The sequence below is a fragment of the Falco naumanni genome, chromosome 4, assembly GCF_017639655.2.
Source record: "Falco naumanni isolate bFalNau1 chromosome 4, bFalNau1.pat, whole genome shotgun sequence".
In the NCBI taxonomy this organism is placed as follows: domain Eukaryota; kingdom Metazoa; phylum Chordata; class Aves; order Falconiformes; family Falconidae; genus Falco; species Falco naumanni.
The window spans coordinates 69,279,543-69,294,806 of record NC_054057.1 but is presented as its reverse complement, the minus strand read 5'-3'; the positions used below and the strand labels follow the sequence as shown (position 1 = coordinate 69,294,806).

The following is a 15,264-nucleotide window of genomic DNA, read 5'->3' as shown; positions in this document are numbered from 1 at the left end:
GGCAGTTGATACTTCAGAGATTTATTTAAGGAATGGATCAAAACAGAAAAAAAGTTTTTGTGGCGTCAGATAGGTAGATACCCTCTGTTTCAAGTCTCTGTATTTATTTTCTTCAGAGGATTCAGAACTGAACCCCAGTAGTTTGCAAGTGTTACAGTTCATAGCAGATACTTACCACTGCTTAGTTACACGTTATTTTAACTAAACCATGAAACATCTGTGGAGGGGAGAAAGAATGTTGTTGAAGAAAGGAGTCCTATTTAATATATCAAACCAGTGACTTAGTGGTTTCTTGAATCAGACATTAGAGAAGAATCTGCAGTGCAGCTATTAGGAGAGAGAAGAGGAAAAAAAAAAGAAAAAAGAGTAAGCAGGTGCTGGCTTAGTTTCTCAGCACCCACATTGCTGCTGTTGGTTTATCTGATTGCAAAACTAGTGTACTGTAGCACGATGAATATGTAGCAGTGAGCTTATGGGAAAGATGCTGGAAAGATTGCACCCTGATATTCTTAATCAGTAATTAGAAACTAAAAATAGTATTTGATGGAAAGATAATAAATCTGTAGCCTTTAATCCTCTGGTGCCAATCTGTAAGGTGATATCATTATTATATGAAAGGCAGTAAGAACATAAGTGTGTAAGCAAAAGTAGGTTGCTATTACAGTCCCATTACAAATTCCACATGGCCCAAGCTGTCTAGATGCTGTTTGGCTCTGTGTGTTTTGTGCAAAGTCTATAGTCATAAAGCAGGTTAATTTGCAAGCAGAGAACACATAGTTTTGTTGTTTATTTCCATTCCTTAACTGCCCTGACTTCCTGAAGTGTTGTGAAATGAGTTAGGTGCTGAGTCTCTGCTGTACTTGTGCGTCCTAAGCAGTCATCTGTTCTTGAGAAAATGGCAGCACGAGCAAAAATGTGGGGGATGTGTTCCCACAATGGCAGTTCTGATGCACCAAAGGCTGAACCGATAGCGAACGTGCTGTGCAGACACACATCTTTTCCTGCTGTAATGGTGACAGAGAAATCGCCGCCACTTAAGCAGGGCCTTTCATCTTAAATAGTTTGCAAATGCAAAGATGTAGTTATTGTTACATGGGTACCATCACAGCTAATACTGCTCAAACTCCGGTGATTCAGTCAAATCGGGCCATCGGCCTCTCCCCATCCCACTGGGAAACCTCAAAGAACGTCAGAGGGAACCATACCAAAATAGATGTGATTTCATAGACCAGTCCTCCTCCCGTTCACGACTGTGTAATATCCCTGTGACAACTGCAGCTATTCTTTAAACGGAGAAGTAACACAAAGTATTTAAAATAGTGCAACCTCTCTTCCTGCAATTTGGTGCCTAGAAAAAGGAGCCCATGCCAAGTGCCCTGCTGGCCACCACTGGGCTGCCTGCTGGCCCACCAAGCAAGACACCTAATACAGAATCTCTTGTAAGGTGAAGATGGGGGGGAGAGCATTGAAAGAATGTTTATTTACCAAGTATTTTTGGACTAAAAAAGCTTTAATGCAGCAGTTTATAACTCGGTATCTTGCAGAAATGGGTGGAAGCGAGTGCCAGGTAACTGCTATCATGGCTTAGCACTGCTACAGCGCAGAGGTGATTAAAAAAGGAGGCAAAGGCAGCGAATGCTGAATCCCACCGGGAAAGAGACAACCAGAAACTAGAAGTGGCTCTGATCTGGGCCATGGCGGCGGTGCGCAGGAGGTGCCCCCCGCACCCCCTTTCCGAGGCTCTGAGGCCCAGGCGGTGCAGGGGAGGAGGGGCAGGCCCGCGGGGACAAGGCCGCTCTCCCGCCGCGTTCAGGCCCGCCGCCCGCGCCCGGGCTCCTCGGTGTGCCTCGCTCCAGGCGAGGCCGGACCAGCCCCGCGGAGGCCGACAGCGCTGCCCCCCTCGGCGGGCTGAGCACCCGGGGCCGTCCCCGGCAGGTGGATGTCGCTGCTCCTCCCCCGTCCCGTCCCGTCCCCTGCCCGGCTCCGCGCCGCCTCTTGCCGCCGCCCCGCTCCGCTCCCAGCTGACGGGGGCAGCCCCTTGTTTACTGGCCAGGGAGGCCGCCGCCAGCCCGGCCTGCGCTGGAAGGGGCCGCCGCCGCCGGGGCTGCCGCCGAGGAGCAGGGAGGAGCCGGGCGCTATAAAGGGGGCCGCGGCCGCCCGCCGGGTCTCTCACCGACAATGCGAAGCCGGGCCCGGCCCCCGCTCCCGCCCCGCGGCCTCTGATTCGCCCCCGCCGGGACTCGCCGAGCCGCGGCGGCTGCAGCGACGCGGGCATGGGACCGAGAGCGGCGGCGGCGGCACTGGCCGTGGCCGTGGTGCTGGCGGCCTGGTGCGGCCGGAGCCGCGGGGAGAGTGAGTGCGGGCCGGGGGCGCGGCCTGGGCGGCCGATGGGGCCCGGGCGGGCGGCGGGGGCCGCGGCCGCTGCCGGAGGGGGTGAGGCGGGCGGCGCGGGGCGGTGCGGCCCCGCTTACCCTTTGTACCTGTTAGGGGCGAGGCGGCGGCGGCGGCCGCGGAGCGGGGCCGGCGGCTGTGGCGGGGCCTGCGGGGCCCACAGCCCTCCCGCGGGGGGCGGCGCGGGTGACCTTCACCCCGCGGCTGAGCCCCACGGTGGCGGTGGGGCGGCGGGCGCCGGGAGGGAGGGCTGTCGCTCGTCCCCGGTTTCTCGCTCGTCGGGGCTTGAGGCCAGCGGGGCCGCGGGGTGGGGGGGTGGTGTGCCAGGCTGGGGCCTCACCCGGGACCGGAGGGGCTCAGGTGTGAGGAGGGGCGCGGCCCCCGATCCCACTCCGCTGTCGGGAGGTGTCGGTGTGGTGGGGCTGGGGGGTGTCCTTCCTTCCCCGCCCGGCCTCCAGCTGCCTCAGAGCCGCGGGGGGGGGGGGGGGGCTGGAGCCCCGAGGAGGGCAGCGGGGTCCCCGGGGGCGCCGGGTAGGGGTGTAATGATGCACCGCAGGTCGCAAGTGCGCTAAATCCACGGAGTTTGATGTACGGGAGGTCACAAACTTGCTAAATCCGCGGCAAGTTTAAGCCTTATGAGCTGTTTTGATGGGTCACGTTAAATAAACTTGCATGGGAAAGTCTTGTAGTTAGAGGTCTTAATTCTGGGTGATTTTTACAGATGTTCTTTAATGAAAGGCATGTGTTTGTTTAAAGAGAGCTGACTAGATACATAAACTCTCTCTCCTGCAGACAACCCCACAGCCTACCTTTTAGCTTTCCCATTGGAAGAGCTGATAGCAAGAGAATCAGTGCAAGCGCGGACAGTGTGATGAGGGGCGGTTTTGAGATGTGTGTGATACTCAGGGAATAAAGCAGGATGTATCCTTAAGACAGCCTCCTTTTCCCAGCAATCAGACAAGTTCTATATTGCAAAAATAGCCTAGTTTCTTCCTCAGTCATGTTCTTATGCTGGAAGCCTTAAAAGAGACCAGTGGTATGGTTTTAACTTGGGAGGGTAGGTTCCAGCTGGCAAGCGTGTACAAACCTGCCTGTTACAACAGAGAAATGGAAAAGGTAGTTGACATAAAACACTAGTAAATACATATACAACTTTAGTCCAGCAGTTCCTAATTTTAAAACATTATTATTATTATTACTACTACTACTACTACTACCGTGAATCTTCTCATTTGTTTATTTGTATCATACTTGCTTTTTGGGCTGCAAGTGTATTTATGATCTTAACTCCCTAATCTTTGCTGTATTACTACAAAAATCTGCTCTCCAATTCATGGATGGAGAAACAGAAATGATGCATAAGACCAAGTAAAATCTGGGGTGGAATGTTTTTATGTCATTCGTGTAGCGCAAATACTTTCTATTTTGCAGACAACTTAGATTATAAGGCCCCTAATTAAAAAGGTTTTCAGCTGCTATGATGTTTGACTCCATTTTCTGAGAATGATTAGAGCACACAGCGCTACAGTGTGGGGGGAAAACAACACGCTAAATGTGAAGGCCTGCATCAGCATGGCTGGAAGGGTAGATGCACGTACAATAGTATAAGCAAACAAGTTGTTCCCTGAGCAACGGAACTAATGAAGTCTGCTTTCTTGGAGATTTGTGTCCTGCGTTCTCTGCAGACGTGCCCCGTGATCACGCTGCTCTCCAGCGACAATAGACCCCCCCATCTCTGAGCCCAACCTTGCACAGTTTTTCTTGTACCCTATGTCTTTCTCTTCCCCTTACTACTTTTAGGCAATGTCAAGTAAGAAGCTGGGGAAAGCATCATGTAGTATGTCTGTGGGTGGTTCAGCAGGCGAACTGGGGGATGGTTTGAGTTCACACTTAAAGCATCCTTTGGATGGAGATGCTGAGTTTTTCCTCCTTAATCCATCCCGTTTTCCTAAGTCTTTCAGGATCATGATGTGTGAGAACTCTCTTCCTCTTTTACATGTGAATGAAGTTAGTTGGTGAGTTCAGAAGTTACTGAGAGGAGTAGAAGCAAGGGTTAAGGAAAGGAGACCTGACCTGCACATGAACTGATGATACATATATCTTGTTTTATGAAGAAAACCCAGTTTGTGTGTTGTGTTTTTTTTTATCACTGTGTAAACATATTGCAACTGCTTGAAATAAATCTCACACATGACTCATGCACGTCAATTCATTAGCTGTGGTATTTAGGGTGGGATTTACCTCATCTAGTTTTAGGCAGCTACCAACTCAGCAGCTAGCTTTGGGCTCCTTTTGTGATTAGTAGAAAATTATAGTCAATAGTCACTGGAATTTAGAGGATGCTTCCGTCCCTTCTAAACTCTTCACCTAAATTTGGGCTCCACACGTCTACTCCTTTGCCTGCTGCTGATGGTGGGAGCTAGAAATGTAGCTCAGATCTCTTTACCTACATCAGCAGGTGGGACAGATTTCACTTTGTCTTTCTGTAGTAATAGCCTTTGAAAATAATTTGCTTCTTTATTATTTCTAGCTCATAACAGGTTTTTATTTAAAAGTATTTAAAATAGTGCAACCTCTCATATGCGCTCAGAAACTCATTAAGAAGCTGGTCCCTTGTTCCATCTCAAGCCTGTGTTAATTTTTGACGTTGAGAGACTCGGTCTAGAGTGAAATTTTGCTCCCAAGAGTATCAAGTAGAAAGAGTAGGTGCAGCAGGCCAGGGCTGTCTCAAAACCAGGCAACAACTGTGTCTGTCAGCTGTCCCAGCATGCCCTCTTGCTATTTTAAAGAGTGGTTGTACGCTAACTGTCTCTGAATAGTCTGTAGAACCCGTAAGCTTTCTGGAGGTCAGTTGTGGGGTGACTGTCTTGTGGACTATAAATTACATTGATATTGGCAACGTGTAAAACCTGTTCTCTCTCCCTTTCAAGTAACGAGGCATCTGAAGGTCTGTCGGCATTGATCTCTGCCTGTTACCCTGCGCGATCTCCTGCAGTCCTGGGATGCAGTCGCTTCGCTGCCTTTTATCTTTGCATGGGAAGCACAGCAGCATGAGTCGTGTTTTCTGTTTATGTTTTAAATTGAATGCAGAGATCATAATGATATAGCAAACCAGGCTTTCTAGGCCAGACTGTGAGGCTATCCATGCTTTTGGCATTAAGGAAAGCAACCTCCGTGAGAGGTTTGCCCTGGTTCGGCAGCGCTGTCTTCTGTAACGGAAGAGAACAGGCAGCTGAGATGTTGTCGGAGGGGGCCGGAGGTGTATACATGGGCTTGTTTCTGAGTCCATATCTCAGTTTGCTTCATTGCTCAGATCTCAATGGCTGAGGTGGAAAACTGAAGTTTAAAAATTAATATTTCACAATTAAATGTTTTTATATCTGTGAAACTATTGCTAGAGTAGGCTAGAAGCTGTCTTACAGTCCTTTCTACTAACCGGTCGCTTAACAGGGTGTTTTCCTCTCCCAGCAGTTATCCCAAATCCTTTTCCCAGTTTCCTAATACTGCTTCTAGAAGTCAGCCTTACATAGAATTGCAAGGCTTTTGACTTGACCAAAGTGAGTGTCATTTTTCTTAAAGAATTAGTTTCTTCAAGTAGGCAGCAAAGGCTATAAAAATGCAGAATTAACTAACAGTTACCTGAAATGGTTTGTGATCTTTCTGTGCAGTGCTACATTGTTCTGGTCTTGATTGATAAAGGGCCAGAGCTCTGAAGCAGTGAATCATGAAGGTTTGGTATCCACATGGTTTACTATAAACAAGCCTTAAGTTCCAGCTATTCCCCTGGTTGGACTTTATCTTGAACACTAACCTCTGACATCAGATCCAGTTTCTTCATTCAGTACTTTAAGGTTACCAAACTAGTTTGTTCAAGAGGCTTTGGCATCTTGGGATTTTTCTGTTTGTTTGTTTTTAAAATGCATGCTTTACAACATTTTCTTGGGGGTCTGATGAAATATATCTATAATTATATTTTTATTGGGTTTTTTTTTAAGCTGCTTTGAATAGCTTGGTAACTAGGGATGGAGGAGTGTTTCCTCTCTGGCAGTGTAGTGCTGTGCTGCTGGACATGGAGCCTGTTTCTGCTGAAATTTAGGAATTTATGTTTAGTAGAGATTTTGCCAGCAGTTTGAACAGGAATAGCTTTGGGCCTACTACTGGAGAATCAATTTGAGATTTTTATTTCCCTGAAAGTTGATTTATGTGTTTTTTGAAACCAGGTTGTCTGTAGCATAATTGACTACTCAACTTTGTTCTCCTTCTGGGATCAAACCTGCCTAGCTTTCATACTGAATTGTTGATTAATTCCCCTGTCCCTGCAGAAGAAATACTATCAAGGGAAGCTATGGAAAAACACTTACTATTTTGCTTAAAACTGCTTCTTGTTGTCTTGGTAACAATAAATTTATGGGGTGACTTAAGCAGCTACTGCGTGAGCAGAAGGTACAAACTGCTGAACAGAATTCAAAAGCGTGAAAAGATTGAGAACCCTCATACAAAAAAACATATTTTGTTTCAGGTATTCTTAACTCATTATTCTCACTGATCATTGTGGTGGTAAGAAAAAAAAAAAGGAGCTCAGATACTGGGGCAGTATTTATCACTGAAAAACTAAACTTAAGTAGAGCATGAAGAACAGTTCTTAGGTGTGATTTTTTTTCTAAATGTGGGAAAAATCTGTATAAACCCTTTTAATCTTTGTAGAGTTACCATTGTATTAGCTTTTTATTCAACTGTTTATTTCAGAACCAAACCTCTAATTTGTTTTAAATTCCTCCTACGTTTCTATACCAGGCTAACGTCACTGTTTGACACTGCCTTTGTTAAAAGGACTTGTGCAGAAGCCCCCAGTGTTGGAACCCCTTAAGCACAGCAGACAGCGTGCCAGGTTTATTACGTTGCTGTTGCTCAGCTTTGAAAGCAGCAGAGTTTGAGTAACTCAGGTCACATCCTGGTTTGCCAGGATGTGTGGAATCTCCTGTCTGGTCTGTGCCGGCAGCACTAATTACAAATAATGCACTCTGTATCAGAGTTTGGAACAGGTGAAAAATACAGGAATAGTTCTAAAGTGCAAACAACTGGTGGATTGTGGATGTGCACTTCCAGCTCTGCTGGATTTAGATGATTATTTAACTCCTCAAAATGCTTTTCTGCTTACTCCCAAGCTTTGCCTATCTCTTTTTAGATTCAGCTTCAGCTACCTTTCTTCTTCAAGTCACCTGGTCAAAATGTTTGGCTATCTTAGCCTTTGGTCATGGATCTCCGGTGAGGGATGTGTTTCAGGATGGGGAGAGCTGAAGGCGAGGGAGGTTTGTACCCTGCGTGGGTGTTTCAGTCACTGCATTTTTTGAGGAGATAGGAAGATCTTTGAGGGGCTTGCTGGCTGTTTTGGGCCAGGAGCAGCACTTAGTAGTGATCTCCAGAAGCCTGTAGCGGTACGGGTCAGATTCACAAGCAGTGTAATTTGACTTCTTTTGAGTCTGTAGGAAAGTGGTGAGCGCTGCGACCTCCGGGAGCGCAGATGATCAGCCTGGTGCTAGGTAGAAGCAGAGAACACTCTCTGTGAAGCCTTGCTGGATGCGTACCTTTCCTCAGCCAAGCAGGACCATGATCTTCCTTGGTGCATGGCACCCTACCCTCTGGTGCGTGGCGTGGGGCTGATGCAGCAGCTGACCACCCGGGATAGCTCCTTCAGACCCCATTCCCCGGCTGCGTTACCAGGTGATAGGAAGTTTTTTGTAGCCTGAAGTGCAGCCACAGCACTTGCGGGACTTCCTGACTACCAAACTGCAGTTCTTTCCATCCGTGCTCAAGTTTTTGCTCTCTTCTCTTTCTATGGAGCTGAACAGGGATAGCCATGTGGATTAAGGGCTTGTCTGGGGGCCAGCTTGTGGCTTGTTTCTAGTGACTTAATTCTGGTCAAAATGATGTAAGACTGATGTAATTATGCTTAGTGTGTATATATATGTATATATATGTTGTGGCCTTGAGCCACAATAAAAGCCTAGAGCTTTTACTCTTAGTCTGTAGAGCTGAGCTGTATTTTTTGACCTTTCCTTTTCCTTGAGGTCAGCTGTATACATTCACGTTACTCAAGGTAGTACTTCATACTGTGATACAGCAGCTGGTTGTAGGTACCACTTTGGCATGCTGTATTTTGCCTGTGTGCTCAGCAACCAGTATGTAAGAACCAAGATGCTAGATTTTGAATTTACTGGATAGTTTTACCTGCACTGGTGACTTGTGCATTGAATGTCAGCGTCTGACTTTTATTTGTCCTTCTGTTGTTTCTCCTTTCATGAAGAAACCACTGGCCTACCCTGTCATACACTTGCTTCCTTGGAAATACCTCTTAATTATTTTAAATAAGTAATTTAGAATACTTCAACTAGATCTGTGGCTCTCCCAGTGCTTTTAGCCCATGGTTGGGATGTGCAGCGAGACAGCTTTCTGGCTTGCTTCCAGTTTGGCTGCAGTTTTTCATGGGGCAAAGAGGTTGCTGCTAGCTGCACATCAGATTTCCTTTCCCACTTTGAAAAAGTACATCCTTGATCTTTGAGGCACTGTGCACATTAGCTTTTTCTTCCAGAAAGCAATTTATGAAATGGCTTGGATATAGTGCCAAAAAATCCCATTGGGCAATAACATTGTTTCAAATCCTATATTAGTGTTGCCAGATTTGGGGTTTTTTTACTGCACTGGAACAATTTTTTGAATAATCATTAAGACATTTGCATAGAATTTATTTTTAACCCACACAGCAGTGGTCTGTGTAAAACCATGAGGAGTCAGACAATTGTAACTATTAAACATCTGTCTCTACATCAGTTTTTTGAGGCCTGATCACTGCTGGGTGATTTCTTGCAGCTGCGATGCGGTAATTTTAGTCAGTGAGCTTTACATGCAGTGACAAAAAGAGTAAAGTTCCTGTGCTTTTAATCCGGGGGTGGGGGGTGGCTATCTCAGCCTTAGACAAAAGAGAGGAAGTGGGTGCAGTCTTAAAAAAAAAAAAAAAAAAAGGTTTGTCTGTATATTTCTATGAAGTTTGATTTTTAAAAGGGTTATGGCTGGGACTTCCATTGTGCTTTACAGGCATAGGGTTCAGAATTTCCTTCTTGATTTCTTACCTGTGCTTAGACTTAAAAAACCCCCAGTATTTCCCTAGTCAAACTTTTTCCTTCCGGTCTTTTCCTTTTGTGGGTGCCTGGATTCGTGTTATTCTGTTTACCTTCTAATTTATGTAACTTTTCCTTTTGCCAGTTCTTTGGGTTACTGGTTCTGCTAAATAAACTGTCCAGATAGTCAAGGCAGGGAGATTTGCAACCTTGAGAAAATAATAACAAAAAAGCCCAAACACCTAATCTGAAAAGAATGCTTAGGGCAAAAATTACTGGTGTAGTAAATAACTCCTGTCAGCAAAGTCTGGGCAAGAGTGTAGGCTGTACTCTTGCATGTGTGTATTTCCAGGTTTTTCTGCTCTCTTCTGAAGCGTTACCATTTCCTAGCCATCATTCTCTTCCTATCTTTCCCACCCTGTAACCATTCTAAATTACTCCCTCTAATCCACTGGCATTAATTGCACAATCTGAGATGAGGTAGGTGTGTCGCTGGCAACTATCTAAAGAAAACAGATTCAGTTGCATAGAGGTCTCTTACTTTTGTAAATGCCAAATGACGTCTCAGGACTGGTGTTACAGCTGCAGTCGTGACAGAGGTAATACAGGGAAGATCAAGATGGCAGAAAAAAAATGATGCAATAGTTTTATTTTGTAATAATATACCAGGGCACATTCCCCACAGTATATTTCTTAACACTGGGAGCATGCTTTACTGAGAAGGCCCTAGCCACATGCTCTGAGTGCAGCTATATATTACGGTACGGTTGGACAAAACTGTGTATTTAGAAAATGAAAACAATTACCTTTTCTTGAATAAATAAGGTTGTTCTTTGCCTTCCAGTTTGCAGAAGCATGGACATTCGCAACAATCTGACCCGGTTGAACATGCTTGAGAACTGCACTGTGATCGAGGGCCACTTGCAAATATTGCTGATGTTTAAAACCAAGCCTGAAGATTTCCGTGAGCTCAGCTTTCCTAAACTGACAATGATTACAGACTACTTGCTGCTTTTTCGTGTGTATGGCCTGGAGAGTTTAAAGGGACTTTTCCCCAACCTCACTGTGATTCGGGGAACTCATCTGTTTTTTAACTACGCGCTCGTCATTTTTGAGATGGTTCACTTGAAAGAGATCGGCCTCTATAACCTGATGAACATCACTCGAGGCGCTGTGCGGATTGAGAAGAACAATGAATTATGTTACTTGTCCACGATCGACTGGTCAAGGATTTTGGATTCTGTGGAAGATAATTACATTGTGGCTAACAAGGATGACAAAGAAGAGTGTGGAGATGTGTGTCCGGGAACTGTGAAAGGGAAGAGCAACTGTCCGCCTACTGTGATAAATGGCATTTTCATTGAACGCTGCTGGACCCACGATCGCTGTCAGAGAGGTGAGTCTGCCGGGTGATGTATGTCGACTACGGTTTTGCTGTCAATTTTTAACCTGTCATATCTGTTGGAGGGCTAATAGCTACCTATTAATTGCTACCTTTAAGCACAGGTTTCTGAAAGCAAGGCTCAAAATTGACGCTGGACAGGTGAGAGAACCTTTGGGATGGAGCTGTAGTAGCAGTTCTTTTACCCATGTGAATAATGTATCTAAAAATGTTGTGTTTGGTTTCTCTGGAAAGTTTGGGACTGCCTAGAGCTCACAGGATCAACAGATCTTGAGTGTAACTGCTATCTTGTATAATAGTTTGATGGTTTAGTGTCTCTGTTGGGGCTTGGGGGGAGCATTAGAAGTCCAGGTTGACTGAAGAGCCACAGCAGGTGGGAACAGAATGTCAGGGAAAGGTCTTTATGGAATAAACCTGCCACTAGAAAGGTGCAATTACATTTTTACTGAAACCTTCCTGCCATAAAAAGGTGTAAGGAACATGATAAGTGAGCAACGTTTGCACAGAATAAGAAGCTGGAAGCTGAGTCAGACCTGAAGGGAAAAGGGGAAGGAGGAGCGAGGACCTGGATGGGGGTTGCCCGTAGCAGGAGCCCTGGGAAGGGTGAAATAACTGGGCTTTGAGCCTGGGGGTTTGATTCAGGGCAGAAGGTATGTTCAGAAAGCTAGCCACTGTTGCAACCCCTGAACTCCAGTTCTTAAACTGTATTTAGGGTTGCTTTTGCTTTCATACAGATTTGTTTTTTCCAGACTTGGAACTGACCTTAAGTTTAGTGTTAATTATATATTTACTCTGATTTATGTTAAATCTGACCTGACGGGGAGCAAAGTGAATTGAGGTAAAACTGACAGATTTAGAGTTGACTGTCTTTCTGGAGGTAGTGCATCCCAATGAAGCAGTGTGTCCTAAGATGAAATTAGGAAACTTGCGGGCTGGAGAGAATTTCTTGCCAAGCTCTAAAGGGCAACTCTGAGTGCTAAGTGCCAAATTTGAGAAGGAATTCCTCCCAGTATGCATAAACTAATGAAATTAATGTGGTTTCCCCTCTGCTACTCCTCACCTCAAAATCATCTAGCTTCCTTTTAAAGAAAGTGGCTATTTTTTGTCACCAGAATAACAGGGTATGAGCAGGAAGATGCAAGCATGTATGTGTGTGCCTTTTTTTAAAGTGAAAAATAAGGTTATAAAGCATTTTAATGTATGAACTCTTTCGGTACACAGTTGTTATCAGTGCTGAAACCTGGTTTCTTTATGCATTCATGTTTTATGTTTTCTGCTGTTTCATAAGGTTAAAGATGTAACTGAAACTTTCTCAGTAGCTAGACTACTCATAATGTCCCTCACTCCTGTAAATTTTCTGGGGCTGTGCTGCAGCAGGCTGGAATGTGTGGTTTCCTTCCTTTATATAACTGCCTGTTCCCATGAAACCTGTAGGAATGTCGTCTTTTACCATTGGGGCAGAAATCGCAGCTCCTGAGCCTCTCGTACAGGTTCAGCTAAATTTGTTAGAAGATACCCGTACAGCATCACACACCATCTGAGCTTAGTTCCTGAAGGAGCCAAGCTAGTAAGTCCGTTTGATTTGCATTTGAAATTGAAATTTGAATTTGACAATGGTTTTGAAAGTAATTATATACAGATGCTCCCATCTGGCTTTCTGTGTTCCTTGCGGAAGATTTAGAGAAGCAATACTCCTACATATTCTGGCTGTAACTGGTATGTGTTTTCAAAACCACTTAACAAGCCGCACTTATCTTGTTTTGAATGCTAAGTTTTCTACTTTTATTTATTGGGAGCTGGTGTTTTCAGCAAGCTGGTATCTATTATATTGTGACACCAGCCTGTGTGCTTCTGAAGTTATTTTAACAGCTTGAGTAGTCTTTTAGACTTTTTAGGCTTTTTTGAGTAGCCTTTAGACTTTCAGCACACACACTAGTAACTATGGTAGAGGTTAAGTGACATTTATTTAGTGAACCTATTGGTGGAATCGCTGCCTTCTCTGTTCTCGTGCCAGCCGTAACATATCCTTAGCATGTGTAATGGTTTTGTCGGGATTATTAAGGGCTTGTGTGAATTGTACTTTGGCTTTCCTTAGCCTGAAGAGCCTCGTAGCAATTCCCAGTACTGAGGGCATTAATGTCATGAAACGTTTCCCTCTGCATTTTTGCAGGTTATCTGGGAATCTTCAGCGGCTCACGCTGTGCCGAAGTCTCCCATTTCTCTGGTTTTAAGTGTATTCTCTTTTAGTTTTGCTCCTTGTTTTTTAACCAGTGCTGGAATGAAACGTAGCCATTTCAGTATAATTTTCTTGGGGAAAGTTTGCGTTTGTGTGTTGTTTCAGCAGAGGTTATTTGTACCTCTGGCCTGTTTTATAAAACTTGGTGTAGAATCTCCCATTTGCTACTTTTTTGTTGTGCGGGAAGTTGTCGCTGTCTAAATGGGTAGCACTGCTGCCCTGGGGCTGCTGGCCAGGATATTTTGTTTGCTGTTTTGTCTACCAGAAAAAAAATCCTTAAAGAATATGTAGATATTTTGTTTTGATGTTACAGTGTGTGTCAGTTGACAAAGACAAGTCCCAAGCTGGCAAGCTTTTCCAGCCTGTTAAGTTTGAGTCTTGCTGAAGAAGATTAGGAGATGGGCAAGAGAGCAGGTGTGGGAAGGCTGAAAGATGTTGCAGAAGGGTCTTGTGTGAGTGGGAAGGGCGAGATGGCTGGAGTTGGAGTGGGGTCCTGGGTGTCCCCCATCTCTTCCACACCAGTCTCAGACCTTCCCCTGCCTGCTGTATTGTGGTGGCTTCCTTCACGTTATCCCTGCCCCATCTCATATTGACGATGCATCTTGGCTATTTCTCTATTTTAATCAGCACAGATATTCCACTTAACTCCAAAACTAACTTTCAGTTATAGCATATAATTATCTCTGAGGCACATATCCAAGTCTCTGAATCATGCTTGCAGCTATAACTGCAGCCCAGAAATTTTTTTAGTTTGTGATAACACGTTCAAGACAACAAAGTGAAGGATCTTCTTACAGACGTTAGAGCTAAGGTTGTGGATGAAAACAGCTGGAGGAACTGAAATGATTTGTGGGCAGCTGCATGCTTTGAAAAAACAGTTGCAATACTGAGGAATCTGGGTCTGACTGCAAAGATGTGTAAGTGGGTATGCCATAGATTGAGATTGGTCAGGATGTGTGTCCTGAAAGTTTTCTTCTTTTTTTCTAAATTACATGTGTTGGTGTGAAAAGCAAGTTGGTTCAATTAAGGCCAACTCATATTTTAGGTAGGAAGAGAGGGAAGTTTGTAGTTGGTTTGGAATTTGGGTCTAGCCTTATGCTGTTTATGGCAGCCAAGTGCTGTTCCTGTTCTGAAGGTTTTGTACCTTTCCAGCCCACATTTTTATAAGGTTTTTTTTTTACATACGTACTTACTTTTATTGCCATAAAAATGCAGTTCTGGGTTCGGTGCAGCATGTTCATGCAGAGAGTGTCTTTGCTGAAGAATGCAGACAACAAAAATGCTGGAAATGCCACGTCCTAGACCTCAGTCTAGATTTGCCAAACATGATTTTCATATTTTGCATTTTTTTTCCACATGTTGATGTTGGGGGTTTTTTATGTAATAAAAATGCTATATGTCTGTCACTTCACTTGCGGAAGGAACAATTCCCTCTGAAACAGGATTTCCTGCCAATTCTCTGTGCAGTCAGATTTCTCTGTCCATACATAATTTGAAGCAGTCTGATGTTTCTGGCAGTATAATTATAAGGGCAGGTTCAGCCTTTTTCTTGCATATTAGGTCATCTGGAGGTGGAGTAAGGTAATAGGAAGGAAAAATGGAATGGCCAAATAAAAAAGACCAGGAAAATGATCTGCAATATCAGTCCCTTGGTGAATATCAAAGGGCCACGCATTCCTGGAATATAAAGATGGATATCTGAAATACAGGCTTTGTTCCATAGAGGATATGATGAAATTCAAGTTCTCCTATTCATCCTGAATAAAACCTTTGTGGGAGTCTGTTGTCTTCTTGACCTTGGGACTTCACACTACCAGGAAATTTGAGTTATGAAGAGCGTGGGCCATTTCAGGTTTGTCGATAGACTCTTTCTTTGATCTGTTGCTTTATGTGATAAAAACAGAAGCCATGTCTCTCACTTGGTGCAATCTAGAATTTGTTGCAAAATACTAACCTCATGGAAAGAAAGCAGAAAGTACATGAAACCATTTGTGCCAGTTAAAGAGGACGGTAAGACAGAGCTGATAGAAGGGATGATGGTCTGAAGTAAGTGACGTGCAAAGGAGCTGCTAAAGGAAGGTACTGTATGAAAATAATAATGTTTGTCCAGATTTTGTTAT

The 15,264-nt window shown here is 44.7% G+C and overlaps 1 protein-coding gene across 2 annotated transcripts in view; it reads left to right on the top strand.

Moving 5' to 3' along the window:
- INSR (insulin receptor) overlaps window positions 1-15,264 on the top strand; it is a 61,104-nt gene that overhangs the window by 2,537 nt on the left and 43,303 nt on the right. Inside the window, exons 1-2 of one of the 2 annotated variants that reach the window (XM_040589798.1) lie at window positions 2,127-2,352; window positions 10,351-10,902. In XM_040589798.1, the coding sequence (XP_040445732.1) occupies window positions 2,274-2,352; window positions 10,351-10,902 (631 nt within the window). In that variant the 5' untranslated portion in view covers window positions 2,127-2,273. Of the gene's footprint in view, window positions 1-2,126; window positions 2,353-10,350; window positions 10,903-15,264 lie in introns of those variants that run through there. The other variant, XM_040589799.1, reaches the window with a different exon arrangement.